Source organism: Adiantum capillus-veneris, chromosome 20 (assembly GCF_014529385.1).
Source record: "Adiantum capillus-veneris isolate H3 chromosome 20, ASM1452938v2, whole genome shotgun sequence".
NCBI lineage: Eukaryota > Viridiplantae > Streptophyta > Polypodiopsida > Polypodiales > Pteridaceae > Adiantum > Adiantum capillus-veneris.
The window spans coordinates 68,821,715-68,847,821 of record NC_140950.1 but is presented as its reverse complement, the minus strand read 5'-3'; the positions used below and the strand labels follow the sequence as shown (position 1 = coordinate 68,847,821).

General features: G+C 45.0%; 1 protein-coding gene across 3 annotated transcripts in view; it reads left to right on the top strand.

Annotated features, from left to right (window-relative positions):
- The window catches only part of LOC147432678 (amino-terminal region of chorein), a 130,782-nt gene that overhangs the window by 17,517 nt on the left and 87,158 nt on the right, over positions 1-26,107 (top strand). For 2 of the 3 annotated variants that reach the window (XM_086492524.1, XM_086492525.1), the window contains exon 2: positions 15,131-15,219. In XM_086492524.1, coding sequence (XP_086348650.1) covers positions 15,131-15,219 — 89 coding nt within the window. Of the gene's footprint in view, positions 1-14,960; positions 15,014-15,130; positions 15,220-26,107 lie in introns of all 3 variants that reach the window. The other variant, XM_086492526.1, reaches the window with a different exon arrangement.

The window sequence follows — 26,107 nt, the reverse complement described above, 5'->3', positions numbered from 1 at the left end:
AGTTCAACATTCACTTCCGGTGCACCTTACATTGGTATCAGAGCTTTGGCAATGTTCTGTATCACTCAAGGAAAGAACCACAAGATTTTTTTTGCTTGTTGCGGTCACATGTAACCCAAAGTCCACTTGGGCGTGTCGATTCATAATCATTTTTTTGAAGAGTGACAGGAAACCCAAGAAAGAAGGTCTTGTACAGCCTCCCCTTGTTTCTCTTTTTACTCATTGAGAGCGGACCATGCACTTAGCGGTCGGCCAATTGACGTGAGGTGGGAAAAAACAACCTTGGTGTGAACGCAAGGCCGCCAAGGGGTGCGCCCGCAGGAAAGAGAGGAGCTCGGGTAAAAGAAGATCCTTCTCTAAGACAGATTGCAAACTAAAGAAAAACCTCAAGACCCTCAAGAACTCAAGACCCTCAAGTACCAAAGAACCCAAGAACCACAAGAACCGAAGTTCCTCGTGAACTTAAGAACCCAAGACTTTAGTGTATGGTCATCACCCGAAGCGGAATGGATACTCCGCATGGAGGTGATGAGCATGGAAGTGGCGAAGAAGAATTTTCTCCACCAAGAGGTTTTTCAGACCCTCCCCCTTTCTCCATCTACACCAAGGATTGCACCAAATCCTATGGAGGCTTTGGTCAAGACGATGATGGACATGATGTTACAACAAGAAGCGCAACGGCTACCTTGGAGCGCGAGCGTGAAGAAAGAAAGGCAGTCTTGGATCGCGAGCGCGAAGAAAGAAAAGCAGAATTCGATCGCGAACGCAAAGTAAGAAAGGCCGACTTGGAGCGTGAGCGCGAGCAAGCGCGCTTGGCGGCCACTGAAGAAAAAAGGGTAGTCTTGGAGCGTGAGCATGAGTAAGCGTGCATGGCGGCTGAAGAAAGAAAGACAGCTATTGTGCTTGAGCGTGAGCAAACATGCGAAGCCCATCGAGTGGCGTCCGAAGACAGACGAGAGGCCTTGGAGTTAGAGCGTGAGGTGTAGAGAGACCAACGCATGCAAGGGTTGATCCTAGAGGTACTCATCTCGAAACCCGAGCCGGCCAAAGATGTTGGTGGTTCATCAAGTGGCGCAAGCCGAGATTCGGACTCCAACAACCCTGTTACCGAGAAGTTGACATTCAGTAAGTATGACGGTAAGATGGATGCCAGTGTTATTCATTCTTGGTTGCATCAATTTAATGCTTATTTTGCGACAACTAAGAAGATGGGGAGTAGCAAGGTTTTAACGGCAGCCATGTACCTTGCCGGTGATGCCATTAATTGGTACCACGCATGGCAAGAGACACAGTTGGCCGCGCACCTAGAGGAAGCCGACGAAGACGTGCCCCTTTCCTTCAATTGGGCAGACTTCCAAGACAAACTCAAGGCGCGGTTTATGCCTCTTGAGTACCTAGCGCGGTTGAAAGAAGATTGGTGCAGTCTCAAGCATAATGGTATGCCAGTCATGTCTTTTTCTAACCATGTTTTGCAGCTCGGCACCCAATTACGCAAATGGGATGATGAGCGCAAAGAGGCTTTCCTTTTTGGGTTGGACGAGTATGTGACTACGATTTAATAAAAAGAAAAGATGTAAGAATCTCATGAGATGCCTTGAAAAGAAATGGGCGGAAGCACGCGACGTGGATGGAGGAAAATGAGTTTTTTTAAAAAGAATTACGGGTGGATGCCTCGAGCAACAGACGCCGACTCGCGCACGTGGGAGGCAAGGTCACCCTCAGCAGCGCTTGAGATAGAGAAGGGGCTGGGAGGGGGTTGAATGTTTTCTATTCTAATTACAAGTGTGATGTAGGACTCAGTGAAAGCTGCGTGCTCAGGTGGTTAGAGCAGTGAAAGGGAGTTGAGTCTGTCCGCGTTCAAAACCACGGTGATCCCTTGGTTTTGCTGCTCCGTGTGCGCCAGAGATAGCCAGGAAAGGCATCAGCGGAGATTCGCGTGCAATATCATTTCGAAGCTGCCAGTATCAAGTTTGATGTAGAAGTCTTCGACCCCGTGGATCTCAACAAGGCGGTAGCAATTGCTCTCTCCCAAGAGATGAAGCACAACAAGGGAAAGCCTAAGGAGAACAAGACTTCTCAAAGTACCACTTAGACTTCTCAGAACCCTTATGGTAACTCTTCTAACCAATCTTCATCTAGTCTCTTTGAAAAGAACTCACAAAATGAATTTGAGGGTAAAGCTAACACAATTGGCTAAACCTAAGCTCACTCCAGATGAAAAAGCAACACAAGGAATTTTAGGAGGATGCATCACGTCAGAAGAACAAGGCATTTATTCCAAGGAAGGTCGATGTTATCAATGTCACATCCAGGGTCATATAAAGAAAACATGTCTTAAGATTGAATCTAAAGAACCTACAGAACCCACATCCTCTGTTAATGCCATAAATGAGAACACTCGTGTATCCCAAGTTTCTCATGATCCTCCCATTGATGAGTCTCTCATTAAGTGTTATGGTCATGTAAAGGGTCAGCGTTTTGTTATATTGTTTGATCCAGGCAGTATGCAAGATGTGATTCGTGACTCTCTTCTCGAAAGAGCCCGCTTGGAGGTTAGCAAGACATCTCCTTTTGAGGTGTCGGGCTTCGCTCCCGACATGGACTCTCTCATTACACGAGAGTGCCTTGATGTGTTGTTCACTGTTCAACAAGCGTCCTTCCGCAGAAAATTTGTAGTATCTCCTCTCTCAGGATGTGATATGCTTTTAGGCATTCGATGGTTTCGTGAGCATAATCGTCGTATTGATTGGGCAGCCAATACTTTCACTTTCAATGCCAAAAGTGACTCTCCCATTGTCATTCATGGGGAGGAAGTTGTTCATTCTTCATCTCTCATTTCTAATGTGCAGGCGAAGTTTGAAAAGAATAAGGAGAAGGAGACTCTCTCAGTCTTGTCTTCTCCAAAGCACGACATACATGATTTGCATGATATAGATGTGATTATTCACAAGCATGATGATTTGTAGGATAAAGATGTGATTGTTCACAAAGATGATGGTTTAGTTGATGCTTTTTCTAGTAAAGCTAACCTCATTGCAGATTCGATCAATCACGAGAACCGATCTTGGCTCTTGAGTCAAGATCTAAGGAACCCCCACAGGAAGTATTGTGTATGCGCATGAGTAGTCAGTACGCATTGTTCGAGTGTTTCATTCGTGACGGTTTCCTGTATTTTCGTCACCGTCTTTATGTGACCCCTTTCCACAGGCATGCCGTATTGTACGATGCACTTGATTCACTCATAAATGAGCACGGATGTATGCGGATTACTCATGAAAAGATGAAATGTTTGCATTCAAGGAATTCACATTCCATGTCTCTTCCTTGGCATGACACAATCTCAGAAAGAGCACAAGAAAGATTGATCATCAAGCATCTGCATTTCCATTGTGATTTGCCACAGTTGATAGATTTAGATTAGAAAGTCAAGATTCGATCTCACGGTTTGCGTGTTTTTGGTGAATGGTTTGCCACTCCGTCACTTTGTTCATCTACATTGCATGCACTGAAACCGGCCCGTGGGGCGGTAGGCTTTGGCTTTCACCCGAAATTCTTTACTTTACTTTAGACACACAGAGAGAGAGAGAGAGAGAGAGAGAGAGAGAGAGAGAGAGAGAGAGAGAGAGAGAGTACTTTGCAAAAGGAACCTGCGACGGGAATTAACACTTAAGCACACACACGGCTCGGAAGCTAGAATTCTCCGAGCAGACGTGGACAACCTATAGGCCCCAAAATTGGCCCCTTTTGGTATTTCTTTATTCTTTAAGAGGGTATTTACAAAGAAGAGTCCTAGGAATTCTTTGCTTGTATCCAGCTAGATACCGCTTGTTTTGGCAAAATTTCGGCAGCATAACAGTCCCAAAACTTGTCTGAAACTAATTCCCCTGCTAGAACTCACTTCCACTGGCATAAACCCTCTGATTCTTGCCCAAAAACAGTAAATTCAGCTCGCTGTATTTACTGGTTTTTGCCCTGTTTTCAGCCCTAAACAGTCCCCGAACTGCCCTCTAACAGTGGGGCACTATTCCCTAGGGTTTTGGCATCCATATGGCTGAAAACAGTCAAAATACAGCGCATAGTCAGCGCTGAAATCGCACCTGTACGGTGAGTATCACTCTCACCAGTGCCTGCTTAAGGAGCACTAGTTAGCTACTCCTGTTCCTGCTCAGAGAGGCTCTTGCCTCAACAAAAACGCATGTAACCACACAGCTGTACATGAGTCAAATGAAGAGCCCTCTTGTGGGGCATCACATAACTGCACGTAGCGGAGAGAGAGAGAGAGAGCAGTGTGTAGTGTGCAGTGTGTAGTGTGCAGGTCATCACTCCTAGCACCACACTGTACATAGATTGGAAAGCATGCACTCCATAGCTCTTAACGTGTGACAATATGCAAAATGAGGCCTCTCAGCTACAAAAATCAATGCTACCTTCTCATGCATGAGGAAAGTCCACAAAAATCTGCCACTTGACGTGTTTATAAGCAATTTCCCGTTTCGGGGTTGCCGCCTAAAAATCTCCCGACTAGTTGCTCAGTTGACTTTGCGGCAGAGTTGTAAAACGTTCCCTTTGTCATTCCAGAGGTAATGACGCGAACAGATTTCATGGCCTAAAATAGCAGTTCCCTAATTTTTAGGAGATGCTTCCGTTGGGCTCCCACTGGTCTTCTGACCATCTATCCCCATTGGGACCGCATCTAAAAATGCATTGTGGCCTAATTGTTGGGTACTTTCCTTTGGTGACCCACCTTGGCTTTATGCCTTTATTGAGTTCACTTCCTAGTATCCACCAACTTGCTAAGTGCGACGGGGGGACCTACACGATCTTGAACTGAGCCTAGACATCCTCTTACTATACGAATTCCAGTGCCGACCCACTTCTTGTGTGTGTGTGAAACTACTGCTCACATTGGCCATACAATGTCCGACCCCACACAATGAGAGAATGTGTGTGTGTGTGTGTGTGTGTGGGAGAGTAAACCCCCCTCTCATGCTTGGCCCACACCCCCCTCTCTCTCTCTCTCTCGTAATATTTAATTATATCATTTAGGACATGTGTCCTCTGTTTTCCTCTTTGATAGGCTTTTATGTATCTAAATTCTCATTGGACCCCTTTAAAGCCTATCCAATAGGATTCAAGCACATCATGAGGGCCAGATGTGGATATTTTTTTGAATATTTGTCTTTTATGCTTCTTAAGTCATTTGGTTTGAGTTGAATACTTCAAAAAGAGGATCTAAAAAATAAAACAAAAATCATTGGAAAGAAACCAACAAGTAAAGTTAGCAGTTGCCACGTCCTCATGACATAGTTAATAGTTGCCACTTCCTCGTGACATGGACAGTCTTTTAGGATGACTAGAATTTTTCCAGTCACTTTACATGGAATGGGTATGTTCATAATTTTGTGTTGGAAGTGGTTTGAGGAATTTTCCTCCTCGGAGATTCTTGAAGAAGGTAGATTCACGACTATAGCCGAAGTTGGAGCTTTGACGTAGCCACAGATGACTTTGTGTCGCTTTCGGCGCGGCCCAGAGAAGCAAGCGTTGCAGACCTTTATGAAGTTCAAGTATCGCACGACCCACACTGAAAGCGCGAAGCGGAGGGTACCGGTAAGTGCGCGTCGTGATGTAGTGTAGGACTAGGACAAGAAGCAGGAGGCATAGTGGAGAGGGCCTTTAAGCCAACAATCTCCCACTTAAAGGCATAAATGACGCCTTTAAGTTAACCAACTCCCACCAGCTGTATGCAATGCTGATGTTGAGTCCTAGCAAGACTCTTGGTGAGAACATCTGCAGGGTTATCCTGTGTATGGATCTTAGTCAAGGTGGCTAGACCATCCTCTAATACCTGACCTATGAAGTGGTACCGCACATCTATGTGTTTGGTACGCGCATGAAACATGGCATTTTTGGCTAAGTAGACAGCACTCTGGCTATCACAACCCAACACGGGTCTATGAGCAGGCATGCCAAGTTCTTTTGCAAGTTTGCCCAACCAACTGGCTTCCTTTGAAGCTTCTGTGGCTGAAATATATTCAGCCTCAGTAGTACTCAATGCCACAATTTTCTGCAACCTAGAACACCAAGAGACTGCACCACCAACAATGGCAAATACATATCCACTGATAGATTTCCTGGTATCCATGTCACCTGCCATGTCTGCATCACAATATCCCTGCAACTTTAAGTCACTTTTGCCATAACAAATGCACTTTGACTGTGTACCTTTCAAATATCTCAGAATGCATTTGAAAGCTTCCGAATGCGCTTTGCCAGGATTCGACATGTATCGACTAACAACTCCCACTGTATAAGCAATGTGGGGACGAGTGGCAACCATAGCATACATAAGAGAACCACAAGCTGATGCACAAGGGATTCCCTTCATTGCTTTCAATGCCACCTCATCCTTTGGGCAATCTGCTTTGCTAAGCTTAGTGTATGGAGGTAAAGGTACTCCAAGAGACGTAGCATCAGCCATTTAAATCTGTCAAGTACTTTTGCAATGTACCTTTCTTGAGATAAAAACAACAATGTCAGCTTTCTATCTCTTTTAATACGCATGCTAAAAATATGCTCTGCATCACTCAAATCCTTCATAGCAATTGCTGAATTTAGCTTACGTTTCAGAGTATCAAGACTAGTCTTATGTTTCCCGGCAAGCAGCATGTCATCAACATAGAGAATAAGTATGATGGGACTACCATCTTCATCCCTTTTCGTATACAAACAATGATCTGCATGGCTGGGTTTAAAGCCTTGAGACAGCATAAAAGTATCAAACTTCTTATACCACTGCCGTGATGATTGTCTCAAACCATACAGAGCCCTTTTTAGTTTGCGTACAAGTTCCTCGCGAGTAGGAACTACAAAACCTTTAGGTTGTTTCATGTATATGTCCTCTTCAATGTCACCATGCAAAAATGTTGTCTTTACAAAACCTTTAGGTTGTTTCATCTATATGTCCTCTATGTCACCATGCAAAAATGTTGTCTTTACATCCATTTGCTTCAATTCCAAATCAAGCACCGCAACGAGAGACAAAAAGGACACGTAAAGTTGTAAGCTTTACAACAGGGAAAAAAATTTCTTGAAAATCAATTCCTTCTTTCTGTGCATATCCTTTTGCAACCAATCTTGCCCTATACTTGGGTTTTTCATCTACAATCTTAATCTTGTACACCCATTTGTTAGGAAGAGCCTTTCTCCCTTTAGGCAATGGCACAAGATCCCCAGTATCATTTGCATACAAGGATTTCATTTCCTCTTGCATTGTAAGCTCCCACTTACTGCTTGACTTACATGATTTGGCCTCTTTATATGTAGGAGGTTCGCTCTCATCTGTCAACATTACATGATCCAAAGAGGGGTTAAATCTCTGCGGTTGCCTTCTCAAACGAGTTGACTTGCGTACCCAATGATTTATATTCTTAGGCAACGGTTCTACATCATAAGGCAACTCATTTTCAACTCTATTATACTGCTGAAAATCATTTTCAGCCAATTTAGGTGGCCGTCCATCCTCATTAGGAGCATCGATATCATGTCCTACCTCTTCTGGCTCAAGGTTAACTGGCTGATTATCAATTTCAGCTTGCGGTAATGCATCATGAGGCTCTTTTTCAACATCAATGGGTGGCACGGAAGGCTAAAATCTATCTGTTTTCTTGGCAGCATTAGATTTTGTAGCATATTTAAGCAATTTTGTCTCATTGAACACTACATCTCGGTTGCGTATTACCTTTCTAAAGTGTGGTAACCACACTCTATAGCCCATTTCACCTTCTTTCCCGTAACCTAAGAAGACTCCTTTAATGGACTTCATATCAAGCTTTGTTCTCAAGTCATTGCATACATGAACGAAAGCTTCGCAGCCAAATACTCTCAAATGGTCATAAGAGGCAGGTTTGCCAGACCAAACCTCCTCTGGAATGTCATTTTTTAACGTACTATTAGGAGAGTGATTGCAAATATGAACTGCAGTTTTCAATGCCTCCCCCCAAAACTCTTGGGAAAGATTAGCGGTGGACAACATGCAACGCACTCTGTCACATAAAGTACGATTATACATCTCAACCACACCATTAGAAGACGGATTATAAGGGGCTGTCAACTCCCTTTTAATCCTATTTTCGTCACAAAAACGCTGAAATTCAGTAGATACATACTCTCCTCCATTATCAGATCTGAGACATTTAAGCTTAGTACTCTTTTGTGTAGTGACAAAAGCATGAAACTTCTCAAAAGCATTAAAAGTCTCACTCTTACTTCTCAACAAGTGCACGCATCCTTTCCTAGTACGGTCATCAATGAATATAACAAAATACAATGCACCACCAAAAGACTGAACAGGCATAGTGCATACATCGGAGTGAATAAGATCAAGAGGATTAGCTTTGCGAGAGACACCAGAGTAATAAGAAGATAACTTTTTCTTTCTATAAAGACAATTGTTACAAAAATCCAAGTTTTTGCCTTTTACATCAACCCTCCTCAAAGAGGAAAGCACATCAATACCCTTTTGGCTCATATGGCCAAGTCTCTTATGCCATAATTTCGTATGTAAAGCAACTTCAGCAACAGCAAGAAACTTGCCAAGCAAAGCTTTGCATCGAAGATAGTACAAAGTACCTCTTTTAGACCCTTTTGCAACAAGCATAGAGCCCTTAAGAAACTTTAATGAATTCTCAGCAAAGATGGTAGTATAGCCACGTGCATATAACTGGCCAATAGATAGCAAACTTTTTTTAATGCCTGGTACAAACCTGACATCATTCAACACAAGCTCTTGACCATTATTAAGACCCAAACGCATAGTTATTAGTACCCATTCCCTCAATATTGCCAGCAAAATTATCACCAAGGTACACCTTGCCATAATTGCCTATAGCATATGTAGCAAAACACTCCAAAGATGGAGTCACATGGAAAGAGGCACCGGAATCTACTATCCAAGAGTAAGATAGGCCTTCATTAGCACTAAGAAATGCATCAATGACATCTTTCTTTGAGATAAGCATGCCTTTTGCATTAGCTATCACCAAATCTAAGGGGCATGAAGACGCAACCAAAATTTCCTCAACATCTGACAACTCCTCAATGACCACACTAGAGGATACATTTGCATTCTCAACATCCCTGGAGGAATCACCTGCTGATTTTTTACCTTTCTTCTCATCTTTCTTCTTCTTATCTTGCGTTTCCTTCTTCCTTTCTTGCTCTTTCTTGAAGTACCTGCAATCGGGTTTCTTGTGACCCTTTCTGCCACATTGATAACAAGTGACATCCTTATCCTTTGTCTTGCTCTTACCTTGTTGCTCGCATGACGCTTTTGATTTCTACCTCTTGCAGTGTAGGCAGAATAGCCACCTTCCCCACTAGACTTGCGTCTAATCTCTTCATTGAGAATAGACCCTCTCACACCGTCATACGTGAGGGTGGGATTATTGCTCAAGGAGACAACCAAGGTTTCCTAAGTATCTGGCAATGTCATAAGCAAGAAAATACCTTTCAGCTTATCATCGAATTGCTGAAGCCCACTGTCCTGCAACTGACTCAACACACCTGTAAAAGCACTCAAATGCTCAGAAGCTTACTTCGAGTCATCAAGCTGCATATTCACCAACTTTTGCATCAAATGCACCTGGTTCACAGGCGTTGTGTTTTCATAATTGGACTTTAGCTTTTACCATATTGCATAAGCAGAGTCCAAACGCTTGATGTCCGTCAAAATGTCATCATTGATAGCCATTTTGATGTAGGCCATAGCCTTCTTATTTAACCTGGCCCACTCTTCGTCAGACAAACCTGGTGGCTTATTCTGTTCCAATGCATCTTCACAATCCTTTAAGAAAAGGATACCTTGCATGTGTTCTTGCCAAAGATCGAAGCCTTGACCATCGAACTGTTTGATTTCCATCAAACTTTTAGTGTCAGATCCGGAAGAGGAAGAAGCAATCTTAATTCAACCACAAGTGTGTATACAAGAGAGATGCAATAGGCTGAAAATTTCAGCAAATAGTAGCAACCACAAGACTTTGCATACAAAGAGCCACAATTTCTTTACATGAAATGGTCTAAATCTGAAATTTCAGCTGAAATGTGCAATTTCAAGAAACTGTACTCAACTTTTCACTCAATTTCTCACGACATACATCAATACATGTGATCCCACAACTTTGGTACACCTGCGTATTGCTGTTTTGACCTGTAATAATTTTGGTTACCTCTTTGACCCTGGAAGCAAGGAGCTTCGCGATGGAAGTGAAATTGATCGCGGGAGAGCAAATTTAACTTGCTGTCTAGCAGACTGCGCAGGGCTGTTTTGAAACCCTGGAGCTCTGATACCAGTTGAAAGCGCGAAGCAGAGGGTACCGGTAGGTGTGCGTCGCGATGTAGTGCAGGATTGGGACAATAAGCAGGAGGCACAGTGCAGCAGAGAAGAAGCGCTAGAGATTGAAGCACACACAGAGAGAGAGAGAGAGAGAGAGAGAGAGAGAGAGAGAGAGAGAGAGAGAGAGAGAGAGAGAGAGAGAGAGAGTACGATTTGGGGAAAACTCAATTAGTGAGTTTTTGGGTTTTCCCACTTTTATTATAAGTGACTTTAAAAAATGTGTCCAGGTTCACATTTGTCCAGGTTCAATGTGAACCTGGACAAAGTATAAAAATATACAATAGAGGTCATTTAGGGCCTTTAACCCAACACACACATCAGAGTGGGCCGGCGAAGAGTCCTTCACAAGATTTCAGACACTGTTGGCGATCTCCCTCGACGCCATACAGTTCGGTACCAATACCTCACTTTAAAAAGGATGGGATGTCACGTGCACATCTAACGTGCACATCTAACCCTATGTGCTTGTGGACAAGCTACTTCAGGTCTAGGGTTCATTTAGCTTAGGAAGTGTTCTTGCACCTTCGGGAGTCTGTTCGCTGACCATGCATGTCCAGACACTGTAGTAGTTGCATGTCCTCTAGTTGCACACAACATGATCATCAGATTACAGTCAGTACCCATCAGGAGCATTTTACAATGCATAGAACCTATTTTTACTATTTTAGCCATTTTTCACTTATTGTTAATAAGTGACTTTGTTGGGAAATTGGGTAGGGCAAATTGACTAAGGCAATATATAAGAAAAGCTAGCGCTAGCACTTTTTGGTAGAAGAGGCAACAGATAGCATCTGGCAGTGCACCTTCTCAGCAAGACCGGCAAGGGAACCTAGCGTTTTCAGCCACCAAAGACCAGCCAACGTTTTACAAGTTGTAGATTAGCCTGGCGACAGCAGATTCTCTAGCGTTTTGCAGCAGATATCAACATCAACCCTAGCGTTTTTGGTACAACAAATCAGCCTAGCATTTTGCAGTTCCTTGGCGATAGAACCGCTTTCTGCATCAGCGTTTGCAAAGTTGAACATTCACTTCCGCTGCACCTTACAATAAGTTCTTCAAGTTAGTAGGGGTTAGGTTTTTAATTCCTAACCCCCTTTGGGTCTGCCGCCTGTAGCTTTAGAATTCAAAACCTCCTCTGCTTATCGGGTTCAGTTTCTCTTGGCCTCTCTGCCATTTCTTTCCAGTTGGGCACGCCACATCATCACGTTGTGACAGTGTTCACATTTTCTTGTATATGGACCTATGGTCGATTTTATGTAATGCAAGGATCAATGCCCCACATTTATTGGAGAGAGAGAGAGAGAGAGAGAGAGAGAGAGAGAGAGAGAGAGAGAGAGAAATGAAATGAAATGAATTGTTATATTAACGTCTTCGAAAGGCCAAAATGACCTATGAGACCAAAAAGTTACAATTGGTGAATCTGATACCATATCTGAGTATGGAAAGTACAAAGAATTAAGACTAAAAATACTAAAACACTAACGAGATCTCCCATGATGGTCTACTGAGGGTCCCCATACCTGAACTCCGTAGAGCATAGCTGAAGTCACTAGAGTGTCAAAAAGCCAGAGCTTTGTTCGCGGTTCCTGAAACTGAATCTGCGAACCACATCCTCTCCGGTCCTCCCAAGGCTTCATAGGGTCTTGTCAGTCTAGTCTCTGATGCTCTCCTCAGTGAAAACTCTGGTCCACTGAAAACTACCCCAAGATAGGTATATGCATATGTGTACTCCACAATCTCCTGGCCATATGTAAATGTGGGTGCTGACCTCCTGACCCACTGTGATGTGGTGTTGAACACAACCTTGGGGGAGAGAGAGAGAGAGAGAGAGAGAGAGAGAGAGAGAGAGAGAGAGAAGGCTCACACAATCTGCCAATATGGGGCTATCCCCTCTCCCTCTATAGGGAGCTCTGCTGTTACAAGAGAGATACAAGGCTCACACAATCTGCCAATATGGGGCCGTCCCCCTCTCCCTATATAGGGAGCTTTGCTGTTACAAGAGAGATACAAGGATCACACAATCTGCCAATATGGGGCCGTCCCCCTCTCCCTATATAGGGGAGTAACCACGATGCCATACCCCAATATGAAAGGTCATCAGCCTAAAATAGGCACATCCAACAAAAAGACAAGCAAGTGGCATATCAGGCAAAATCTAAGAAAATTTGACATGATGCCTAGACGCTAGAAAAGCCTCACCACACCGGGCACAGTCACAAAGGAGCTTTCTCTAACTAGATCTAGACGGGAAACCCAAGAGATGACCTCCAAAACTTCTACACCCCCTCTCAGAAGCTGGACACACACGACCAGAGACTTGGGGCCTCGAAGAGTGAAGAAGGAATCCGACCACCATTGCACAGCACTGCACCTCTCTACAGAAAACCGTAGAGCTCAGGATAGCCAATATTGTCCACCAACGCAACCATGGGCACACAACCACCATTAGTGTCTGCCAGGTCCATGGAACTTGTGTCAATCGTACAGGCTAGAGCTCCACCCTTTGTAGTATGTACACATGAAGTGTGGGCATGTCATCAAGAGCTATAGGCTATAGGAAAAGTAGGAGATCAGTCGCGCCTCCTTCGAAAACAAGTTGATCCACCTTCAAAGTCCGGCTCTTAATGCTAGAAGCCAACATGCATGTTTCCCGTGACTGAGTATAACCTTTGACTCGTCTGCCACACCTCCTTCAAAGATTGGATAGGTTCTCTAGGCTTTGTCAAGGAAGTAGGAGCAAGAGCTTGAGCATGGTGCTAAGAAAGAAATTGAACAATGGTGCTATCCTTCCGCAAGTCTTTGAGAGTGCTTGGTGAAGATGAAGGTAGGTGAACCAGGTGTATAAAGGCTAGATCAGGTGCAACAATAGCAGCCTCACTCGAATCAAAATTTGAGTATGATTTCTTCGGGCAATTCCTTTGAATATGCCTCTATTCTCCGCACTTGTGATATGTCACTTCCTTGGATCTCTCATCAAATCCAAAAGTATCATCCTTTTGTGCCTTTTGCTTTTGCTTTGCTTTCCTGGATGACTGTCTAGTCAGGGCCTTAGAGCTCTCTACAAATCTGGACCTCTGTAATTGGTCCTCCTGATCCAATATGAAGGGAACAAGCTCCTCCCATGTCAAATAAATGGTCCTCCCTTAAGTAATTAAGGCCATATAGAAAGCACTAATTGTGGAATAATGACCATCGCAATTGAGAGTTCACATCGTGGTTGGAAGAGGAATGTGTGTAGGGAGAGCTCACGGCTGAAATTGTGAGGAAAGCAAGCTCTAATGTAATCGAAAGCTGAGCACTCATGTAGGGTGTGATACTCACACTTGTGGACTTGTTGGGGGCATAGAGTGCATAGTCGATGAGACTTCGCGTTGGTGCCCCAAGGCCTTGTCTTGCATCCTGGAGAAAGAGAGCCGGGCTGATTGGAGGCGGTAGTGCGGATCGTACTAAAGGGGATGGGCTTGAGCATGCAAGGGTGAGTGCATGTCAACTGTTATGTTAACCCCACGTTTTACGCTCGCAATTTCTCCGCATCAGCCGTTGTGATTCTTGGCGTGTTTTCCGGGCCGTACAGAATGTTATGTCATCATATCTCTCTGTTACTCTTCCATTTGGTCGGTTCAGTATTCCACGCCATCACTTTGTGGCATACCGCCCATTACAAGAAGAGGGGTTGTGCAACAATTTGCTTACATGTAGATAAATCGTCGATAATATCCATAGTGGCTCATGAAGGCTTGTACTCGAATATACCTGCAAAACAGTTAGTAAATGGTAAACTAGCTCAGTAGACACTAACTTCATGCATACATGTATTTGACTATTGAAATGATGTACTAGCACAAAGAACACTGGACATTGAACAATCAACAATCATTCACATCATTATCCCTGTCTTGAGCTTAGACACAAATTGTGATCATTATGACTTATTTACCCATCACATCTAGATCCACGGATTCCTAGCGGATGTCTAGTAGATCTCTAGATGCACTAAATCTCATCATATTCATGATTTGTATCACCTCACCAGTGAATCAAGACAAAATGATGCAGTCATTTCGCCTCACGTACTCAAACAAACACACATTTGCAAGAGTACATCAATCAGTCAATTTTAAGGATTTCCGACCATAACATCCACATATCATGGTCAACGATCTATGTACATATCATAGTAGTCACTAGGCAGAGCACAACTGTGTGTTGTCAGTGCTTCATTCCCGATCAATTCGTAGTAGAATCTTATTTTAGCCTTTCGTTGCTTGTAGGATCGAGATTTTGCTCTACTTATGTTCCTGTTATTGCAAAAGCTTGAAATATAGCAATTGATCTCTTGTGCTTGTTAGTGAATGTCTTTAAATTTGAGTTATTGTGGAACTTTCATTTATGGAAGCTTGTCTCATCTATATGCCCACCAATTTTGTCTTAATTAGTAACTATAATTTTGTTTTTATCTTTATATATGTTTAAAACAAATAAGATAAATGTGCTTGGATCGTATGATTGTGCAAGTTTTTTAAGCCCCCTCTTTCAGTTTGTAAATTTAGACTTTTCTGACCTTATGAAGGGGTGTGCGCGCGCGCGTGCATGTGCAATTTTTGAAGCTCCCTCTTTTATTTTGTAAGTTAAGACTTTTTTGAATTTTATCTATAATGGGTTTGAGTTGTTTTGTTTGATAAGATTATCTTGTTGAGCATGTCCATCATTCAATGAATCTAATTTGTGCACTATTTGTAGACTTGAATGGAGAAGTTCTACATGCAAGCATCGGTCTTCCACCAACATTACTTGTTTCCCAGGCACGTGTTGGCGTTTTGGAGATCAAGGTACGATGAATAAATTCTTGAGATACCGTTTTTTGACTTGCCAAAGTTAAGTTTCTTTTGCTTTTGTTAATCAAGTTCTTCTTATTAACCATTAGAGTGTGTGCCTACATGAGGATGGTCAGAGTTAACTACAAGTTGTTTAGCCCCTTATCATAACCAATGAAAAGAATGTGTGCAAAAGGTAAGATCTTGACTATTGATTATAGAGAGTTATTGTGTACATATAGGCTTTTATAAAGATAGATAGTAGCTCGCTTGTGAAGAATGAGCCCCAACTATTGAACAAGTGCTCATAAGTGAGGTCCTGCCCGGAGAAGCAATGTTAAGAGCTCTCTCTCTCTCTCTCTCTCTCTCTCTCTCTCTCACACACACACACACACACACACACACACACACACACACCCTTTTTTTTTGTAAATCGATTTGATTAATTTACTAGTGGGAAACCTCAAAGCGAGGAAAACCCATTGAAAGGGTCATATACAAGGGGAAGAGCACAAAACTACTCAGCTGTAGAGAGTAGCTAAAAACATCCATATGAAAGCTGATGCATCTCTGAGGTGATATCACCAACTTCCAAAGCAAACCGTAACGATTGCCTAAGAGAAAGCTTGAAGAGAGGGAACGGGTCTGCATGAGTACGATTGAACATGTAAGCATTACGCTGACTCCACAAGGTCCAATAAGCCCAGTATCTGACCCACATAAAGAAGACCGCAAAACAATGCAGTGTCAGTGAGAAAATGCCAAATGCCCAGAACCTTTTGTGAAAGACAACCCTAGGAAAACGGAGCCGCATACAGGCAGATACACGGCGAAGGAAGTCTCTAGTAACGCAGCAATCCCACAGCGAGTGACAAATGTCCTCTTCTGCAGTCGAGCAACAAACGCAAGAAGAAGGACGAATATGATGCGCCCGAAGAAAAGTGCTGACGGGAAGCACTCCAAGCAAACAACGCCAAAGAAACAGATGCTCTTTCAAAGGCAAATGGCTTTTCCACAAGGCAGAGAGGAGCCTCCTCCACCAGAAGTCAGATTTGTGCATGTGCCAAAGGGCATTACAATGACCATCAAGCCATGGTTGTGGTAGAAGAAGAGCATAAATTCAACCTGCAGAAATATCTCGAAAAGGTGTTTCCCGAAGGGCCCAATCAAACATGCGGTCACCATCAGGCAAAGGTAAAACAGGCAAAAAGTAGAGCAGCATGCTTTGAAGCTCTCTCCAAAACTGACGGTAATGCATGCCCAATCCAAAACGGCGAGCAACAAAGGGAAACTCAAAAGTATATCCAGCCTCATCGACCACACACACGAATGCCACGTCCAGAGAGAAAGTAAGCCTGACGAGGGGAGCGGTCAACCAAAGCAAGAGAGAATGCCCGGTTCCAGTGGAGACTTTCCAAACGAATCGAATCACCTTCCTGTCGAGGATTCCACGATAAATGCATCATGACCTCTTTCCAGGCAGATACTAAAGTGGAAGCAAGAGGACATCCAGGAATGTGCCCTTCCATCTTGCCAAAAACCACCTCCCGGATAGAGGGTTGCCAATGGCCAAAAGCAGAAGTAACAACATGCTGACCGAGGAATGCAAACTTCAGAGTCCAAGGCTGAATTTGTTGCACAAGAGTAGGCAACAACATAGCTTTCCTCGCAAGAACATGCCTGCGCAAATCCAAGATATTAAGTCCACCAAGACGTTTAGGAGTGCAAAGCTTCTCCATCGACATCAAGCGTAAGTCTTTTTTTAGAGCATGAGTCCGCCACAAATGGGACATAATGTCTGACATAAGAGAATCAAGACATCGGCAAGGCCAATGCATCAGTGGCAAAAAGAACTGAACATATGCCAACAAGATACTCTGAACAATACGTAGACGAACATGCAAGGGCCAAGTAGATAACTTCCAGTAATGCAATTTGACATTCAAACGTTGCATAACCCAATTGACTTTCTGAGAGTAACATTCCGTCCAATAGGATAACCCAAATGCCTAGTGATCACATTTGAAGACACAATCTCACCTGGCCATAACAGACTATGCCAATCACACGAACGGAGAGGCAGAAGCTTTGATTTAGAAAAGTTGACTCTAAGCCCAGCCGCAATGCCGAAAAGTTCCAAGGCTTCCATAATCACTTTGACATCTGCCTGCTGATTACGGGGCATAAACAATGAATCATCAGCATAAGCCTGGCCAACGAATGTACGACCCGAAGGTAACCGCAGACCATGAAGACAGACGCTCAGCAGAGGTCAATTGATCAAGATAAGTCAACAGCGGGTGAGTAGCAATAGCATACAACAGAGCACTAAGGGGGCAGCCCTGCCTGACCGAACAACCAAGAGGCCAAGATTTAGTGAATTCACCTTCCAAGATCCCTGAAGATGTGCTACATGCATACAAAAAATAAACCACATTGGCGAATCTAGGACCAAACCCTAGGCACCTCATCGTGGCGGCAATGAAGTCCCACTGTACAGTGTCAAAGGCCTTTTCAATGTCAACTTGCATAACCATCACATCCTGTTGAGTGTACTTAGCATACTCCATGCCAATCATAACATTAGCCAGATTATCCATAATCTGGCGACGTGGAATGAAACCATATTGAGCCTGATGGAGTCCTGCAAAAAGATGATCCTTAATGCGGTGCACGAGCATCTTAGCTAATACCTTATAAACCACCCCGCACACGCGCACACACACACATCTTCTGTTTGATGGTGGCTCCAGTATCTCCTCGGAGCAATTTAGGGAGTGAAGGCTGTTTTCAGGCTGTGCCCGGCGGTATTTGAGGCAGACGTCCCTTCTCGGTGGTACTTGACACGTGTTGTGCCCACTCAATAGGCTAGCATGAGACAAGACCCCTATTTCTAAGGTTTCTTGGGTTAGAGTCTCTAGTTATCTACGATATTTCTCATTATGTCTTGTCGACGACCAAATCTGGTCCCTTCGCCAGTTTATTATCAATTGAGTTGATGATGTCGCACATTTATTGGGCACCCTCATTTATCCACGTTGCGGGTATTGGGAGGTGAGTTGGGAAAACTGGCAAGGTCCCTATATACGGACCCCCACCCCCTTGTATTATCCATCGATTGAGTGGCTTGCAGATTGCCAACGTTATGGGCTTACAGATTTGTGTAGCATTTTTCTCTCCTCTCTCTAGCATTTTCTAGCACTGCACAATCTCTCTCTCTCTCTCTCTCTCTCTCTCTCTCTCTCTCTCTCTCTTGCTAGTAGGTGTTGCTACGCAAGGCCCATATGGGGGGTGGTTGTTGCACAAAGGACGATACAGAGAAGATCTGTTGTGGTAGATCCGGATCTGGTGGTTGCCTGTTCTTGAGAGGAGGTTTGGCCGTGGTAACGGACTTGATCATCATTGGATTCACCTTTTCTGCTACACCTTTGACATGGTATCAAAGCCAAGGGGTGCTCTTGAGTTGAATCGGTGATCTGTGCGAGTTTGTGGCACTGATTTTTTGCAATGAAAAGAGGTGTATTGCTGGTTGCTGCTGTTTTTCACCCTCTTGGGGCTTGTTCGGAGCTGTTGTGGCTGATTTGGAGATATCTCTTTATCCAACCCGTCCTAGCCTCATCACATGCCCAAGTTCGCATCAAGAATGTCGAGGGGTGATAATTCCAACTTGAACTGAGTCCAAGATGAACAAGTACAAGAAGAAGAAGTCAATGAGTGAAGGACTTATGCCCATGGCTATGAAGAAAACGCTCGCTGTTGCTGTGCGCTGCCCCCCTCGCCATCACTAACCCCCCCCCCCCGTGTAGCTTCGTGCCGCCCCTGTCCTGCAGTGCGCACTCACGTGCCAGTCCCCCCCCCGCCCTTTGCCCTCCCGTGCCAGGCCACCTCCCCCCCCATCCCGCTGCCCCAGCCCGCCTCCGCCTCCACCACTGCCCGCCTCCCCTCAGCCTACTCAGCCCGCCTGCCGCAGCCCTCCATCGCCACCAACCTCCCCTTTGCGCACCCCTAGCCCCCCCCCCCCCCCGAAGGCCTCACTTGTTCAGCCCTGCAGTGGAGTTCTCGCTGGGACCTACTCGTCGAGTTCCGAGGTGTTAGTCTTCACACCCCCCATTTCTCTACACAGCAGCAGACACGGATGGAGGCTCATGCTCCGCCCAAGAGGGACTCCTCAGAAGCCCCCTCGCTCGACCCTGCAGAGCCCACCATCTGACTTGCTCTTTCACCGACAGAGCAAGCAAGCCTCGCAGCAGAGCGCCTCCAGGCGACCTCCGTCATCTGCAAGATTCTCGGCACCAAACCCAACAGAGGAGAGCTGCGTGATCTTCTCTAGGCCCGCCTTCTCGGAAAGGTGGGCAAGATCTTGGATGTTCAGTTCCTCGGACGCGGCTACTATCAGATAGAGTTTGAGACTTTCGAGATGGCGTCCAAGGTCATCGCGATGAGCCCCTTGAGCATCCGAGTATTCCGAGCCCACTTTCGACAGTAGAGACATGGTTTTGACCAAGCTTTAGATGGTCTGGTAGAGGAGGTAGACCTTTCATCTCCGTATTCTTTCCTGGTTTGAGGAGGGAGTACCTACTACTTTTGGTCAGTGAAACGAACGAGGAGATAGGATCTCCCGGCCACACGGACCGCCTACAGATGCGCGTCGGACGAACCACCCGACCATAGCCACCATCCGAGGACGTAGGCGTGCATCTGTAAGACCGAGCGTCCAATACCACCTGGCCTCACCTCCTCGAGGTGACCTCGCGCACTCCTAGCCTCGCGGGCTAGCCACTGGCACTCTGCCAGTGGGGTCGATAACTGCAAATGAGGCCTTGGCCTCCCTTTTATAATAATGGCCGGCCACACTGGCCGTGTTCACACTATGTCCGCTCGGACACTGGACACCCATCCCGACGGCACCTAGGCTAGATCCCCTCTCCTGTGAGCGGGACATAACATACTTCCCCCCTTAAGAACCATTGATGTCCTCATCAATGAAGTGGGGATACTGAGCCTTCAAAGCTCTAACAGGTTCCCAAGTAGCAAACCTTTCAGATTGACCCTTCCATTTAATTAAGTACTCATCATAAGCCTTTTCGCGAGAATGACGGGTACGATGATCCAAAACTGCTTCTGGTTCTCGAGGAATATACTCAGTTTGCATATCTTGCCATACATTTTCCTCGATAGGTACAACAACATCAGCTTTGCCCAATTTCACTTTCATTTTCGCATAGTCTTGGAATCCTTGGGTATCTTCAGATAAACCCATTGTCCCACATCTAGAGTCCTTGGAGACCTCTTTTGATTAGCATAAGTAGTGACTCGATCACGAGCCGTTCTTATGCTACCCTTGGCCAATTCGAGCATTTCCTGCATGTCATACAGGAAATCACGAGCTTGGCGTTCCTTGACTTTCTCTAAGCCAATAGCAATTGGGGATTTAGGCTCAAATCCATACATCAGCATGAACGGGCTAAATCCAGTAGCAGAATGCTTGCTACTATTATAGGCAAACTCTAACTGTGGAAGATACCATTCCCAATCAGATCGCCTATGAGAGACATAGGCTCTCAACATGTCCTCTAACGCCTGATTCATCCTCTCAGTTTGTCTGTCGGACTCAGGATGGTCAGAAGACGACATACTCAACTTCGTCTGAAGATCAGCAAACACATCTCGCCAAAATCGGCCAGTGAACCTAGTATCACAATCACTGACGATATCTTCTGGGAGACCATACAGCTTATAAAGCTGATCGACAAATAAAACCGCCAACTCATGGCTTTTTACTGTCGACTTCGTCGGTATAAACTTCGCCATTTTTGTGAGTCTATCGACCACAACCCAAATAGCGTCATTGCCCCGACTAGTATTAGGCAAACCAACGATGAACTCCATGGAAATACTCTGCCACTTCGTATCTGGAATTTCCAATGGGTGTAGCAAGCCAGCTTTCCTAAGGCGCTTTGCCTTATTGACCTGACATTGAGCGCATCTCTTCACATAGCTCTCTATGTAAGAGCGCATTCTTGGCCAATAGAAATATCGCTTGACCAAAGCCAAAGTTCTCTGGATGCCTCGGTGCCCAGCGCTACGAACATCGTGGCATTCGCACAAAATCCTTTGTCGGATCTCATCGATTTCCGGCAAGCAGACTTTACCATTTCTAAACAATAGTCCACCTCTAATGGAATATTGTCGCTGTCTCGTCTCTCCAACACGACTCACTTGGGTCTCCTGACCACCCAAGCCTGTATGCGAGTCATGCCCTGCTTCGACCTCGTTCCATATCTTGCCAAAATGGCCATCGGAACGACATAGCCCTCGGAGAGAGAGATAGAAATCCGTCGAGATTTCAGCCATAGACAAGGCATTGACCTCAGGAATCCTGCTGAGCGCATCGGCAACTCGATTGCTGGATCCTTTTCTATAACGGATCTCAAAGTCAAACTCTTGCATAAGCTCAACCCATCTAGCCTTTTGGTCTCTGAGATCACCCTGATCACAGATATAGCACAAGGAGTGATGATCTGTCCATGCAACAAACGTAGAGCCATACAAGTAGTGCCGTCATTTCCTCAGGGCGTGGACTACGGCGTAAATCTCCTTCTCATACGTTGGATAACGCATCTCAGCGTCAGAAAGCTTCTTACTTTCGAACGCAACAGGACGTCCATCCTGATATATTGCCGCACCAATAGCATAATCACTAGCATCCGTTTCAACCACAAATGGTTTGCTAGGATCGACAATGTGCAATATTGGCGCAGTAGTCACCAAGTGCTTTAGTGTTCGAAAGCTCTGGTCGAGACGCTCATTCCAAACAACAGGGGGATTACCTTTATGATGAGGACCTGAAGTCTTCGGCCCTCTCACCCCTCCTATTAAAAGTTGCGTAAGCGGAGCAGCAACTTTAGAGTAATCCTTGATAAACTTGCGAAAGAATCCAGTAAAGCCTAAAAAGGACTTTACTTGGCGCACATTGTTCAGAATGGGCCAATTTCGCACTTTACCCAATTTTTCAGGGTCAACGCGAATCCCATCGCGAGTAATGATGTGACCCAAGTACAGAAGCTCTTTCTTAAAGAATTCACACTTAGAAGCCTTAGCATAAAGCTTCTCAGTTGTCAGTACTTTGAGAACAGTGCGTATATGCACTAAGTGCTCAGACAAACTTCGGTTGTAGATCAGGATATCATCGAGAAATACAACAACGAAGTTGCCTAAAAATGGTCTCAGCAGATCATTCATCATCTGCTGGAACAAAGCTGGAGCATTTGTCAAACCAAAAGACACGACCAAAAACTCGTAGTGACCATAAAGCGTATGGAAGCCTGTCTTAGGAATATCTTCTAGTTTCATGCGTATCTGATGATAGCCTCATCGCAGGTCTATCTTTGTAAAATACAACGCTCCATGGAGCCGATCTATCAGATCGTCCATGCGCGGGAGCGGATACTTGTTCTTGACAGTGAGTTTATTCAACCCCTTGTAATCCACGCAGAAGCGCATAGTGTTATCCTTCTTTCGAGAAAGTAGCACTGGCGCTCCCCACCGGGATTTGTTAGGCCGAACAAAACCCCTGTCTAGATAATTCTTCAACTGTTGTTGAATCTCGTCCTCCTCGGTTTTACTAAACTGATAGGGTTGCTTTGAGAAGGGCTGACTACCAGCCACCAACTCAATGCCATGATCTACTCCTCTCGAAGGCGGCAAGCCAGGAGGTAGATCATCAGGAAAAACATCCTTGAAATCAGTCATGATTTCTCGGATAAAGTTGGATTCGTCGGAAACCCCAAGTGCAACAGAAGAACATGAAATATCATTACGAAATTCAGTGACAGAGGTACCAAGCACTAATGAATCAAACCAAGCAGATAGTACACATTGATAAAAGTCAACATCAGAAGACTTTATTTCTTTATACATTTCCAAAGCAGTAACAACTGGTATTGCAAAACCATTATTTACAGACTTCTGATTATAAAGAGACACAGATACATTAGGCATGTTTTGCTTAACAAAAACAAGAGAGTGATGTACATAGTTTATATACAATGAGTCTTGTTTATCATAAAACCATGGAATTCCTAAAATAACACCTGCTCTGTCTAGGCGCATGATGTGGAAATCCAGGTTCTCTTTGTAATCAGCCAGCTCGATCGACAAGTCTGGAACCATCCGATTGCATACATCCGTATCCACGCCATGAGCCATTTTCATGCGATACTCATGGTCACTGTCCTTCGTCCGCAGGTTCAGTTTCTGCACCAATTTGGCATCCACAAAATTGTGTGAGCTTCGATTATCAAGGAGTACGGTCACGTCGTGACCATTGATCTTCCCGGGGAAACGGAAAAGATCGTGCTTACCAAACACTTTGGTGCTAAAAGTACAATTTGTGGATAAACTGTGCGCTAAATGATGGATTTCAACTTGAACAACATCAAAGTTACCTGAGATCTCGTGAATCTGAACGAAAGGACGGCCTTGCGGTTTCTGCGTCTTCTTCTTTTTAGTGCAATCCTTGATTTGGCGACCCGTCTGACCACATCCGAAGCAAGCCCCCTTCTTCACTTCATCAGCAACTGAAGCATTCTTGGCTTTCTTCTTCTCCTGAGAAGATCTCGGCGGTGATTTGGACTTATGCTGAAATGGGGGTCGCTTCCTCGAAGCACCCTCACCGGATTGATAGTCTGCAGTTCTTTTCTTCTCATAATTCGCTCCATTTATCAAATGAAATGTCCTGGCCTTGGCCACTGCATCCTCGATATCAGTCCGGGCTTTGTCCTTGATCAAGACCCAACGGTAATCTTCATGTAACCCCAGCAAGTACATGTGCACAGCGTGCGTAGAATCCACCTTGCAGAAGGTGAGTGCCTCTTTGAAAGCTATCGTACATTTATCAAAAGACAGAGTTTTCATCGAAAGACTCTGCAGTTTGGCATACGCTTTCAAAGGGTCCATTTTGGTGAAATCCCTCTTAAATTTCACGCAAAAGTCAGTCCACGTCGTAGGCTTCTCTGTCATATCACGCGACCAGGTAAGCGCCTTACTGCGCAGATAGAGAGGAATCGTCTGAATCGTCCGTTCCTCATGCTCCCCATGGAGATCAAAGTATGTGGTCCATTGGTGCAGCCAATTATTTACGGCCAATTCCGTACACTCCTTCTCTTCGCCTGAGAAATTTGTAGTTTTATACGGAATTGTGGCAGTCAAATCACCCTGTGAGCGCCCAAAAGTAGCAATCTGCGTCCGCAATTGCTGGAGATGGGTTTCGCCCTCGGAAACACGCGCAGTCGTCGACTAGGCCATATTTTCGAGAGTATAAAGTCGGGAACTGAGCCCCTGTACGACCCCTTTGAGAGAGGCTAAGCGAAGCTTCGTCTGAACATTCGCGTTTTCTAGAGCGGTAACACGCTGGTCGAAGCTCTGGAAAGTGCTTGTAATCCATGTGTAGAGAGCATGCGTGAATGGAATTTGAATGTTACCTGGCGCGTCATCACGTTGCACATCTGAGCTGGAGGAATCCATGGCGAAGTGCGTGAAAAACTGGAAAATTCACGCGAAACCGGGCCTTTTCTGTGCTTTTTGGTCGCGAAAAAGTGAAGTTCGAGGAGCTCCACGCGTCGGCGTGAGCGCCTGAAGGCGAGCATGTGATGGCGAGAGCGCGGGAGCGCGAGCAGGTGAGAGGGAGGAGCAACAGAAAGAAGTAGAGAGCTCAAAAATGAGTTTCTCTGCAAACTTGGAAGTCTCTGTAAGTGAGTTATTTTAATAACTGAGGTTTTAGACCATAGCTTAAAAAACTGAGAAAGTCCTGGCCATACTTTAAAATAAAAGACCCACTTAATAAAAGTCACCTAATAAAATATAACGAAGAGAGAGAAGAGGTGCACAAAAAAAATTATGGCGCTGAGAGATTCTGTCGTAACCTTTGGGGTGACGCGTGGAAAGAAAAGGGCAGCAGCCTACGCGTGCCTTCATGTGCCCAGTAGGCGAAGGAGATGCCAGGTAGGAGCTAGCGCAGGGGGACTCTCTACGTTGGAAAAAAAACCCAGCAGCGCTACTTCCTCTCCCAGCCTTTTCCTCACGCTTCCCTACAGAATTCCAACGCAGCTCCATGCCAAGCAAGCATACAGAGAGAGGTCTCTCTCTCTCTCTCTCTCTCTCTCTTTCTCTGTCTGTCTCTGCGTTTCATACAGAGAATGAGGTTACGGAGAGATTGAAAGAGTCACCATATGCTGAATTTTAATACAAAACCAGCAAATTAAGGGTAACTACATTGCTTTTCATCGAAAACCAGTAAATTCATCGGAAATCTTTCAATTTCCAGCACTCCCATCTGTTAATTTACTGATTTTTATAAAAAATCCGGAGTCGAACTATATTATTTACCTGCAAACATGCTTTCGAGAAGAAAAGTAAGTAATTTCAGCAATTTAATCACTAAAAAAATTACGCAAACACGAGGTTTTCCAACCCGAACAGTTCCGTAGGTGTGCACACGGTCCTTCGTGCAGCCAAGCCGGCTCTGATACCATGAAACGAAAGAGGAGATAGGATCTCTTGGCCACATAGACCGCCTACAAATGCGCGTCGGACGAACCACCCGACCATAGCCACCGTCCAGCAGCTCCCGCGTGCTGGGGCCAGCGTCCGAGGACGTAGGCGTGCACCTGTAAGACCGAGCGTCCCATACCACTCGGCCTCACCTCCTCGAGGTGACCTCGCGCACTCCTAGCCTCGCGGGCTAACCACTGGCACTCTGCCAGTGGGGTCGATAACTGTAAATGAGGCCTTGGCCTACCTTTTATAATAATGGCCGGCGACACTGCCGAGTTCACACTACGTCCGCCCGGACACTGGACGACCATCCCGACGGGAGCTAGCCCAGATATCGTCGGGATAGACG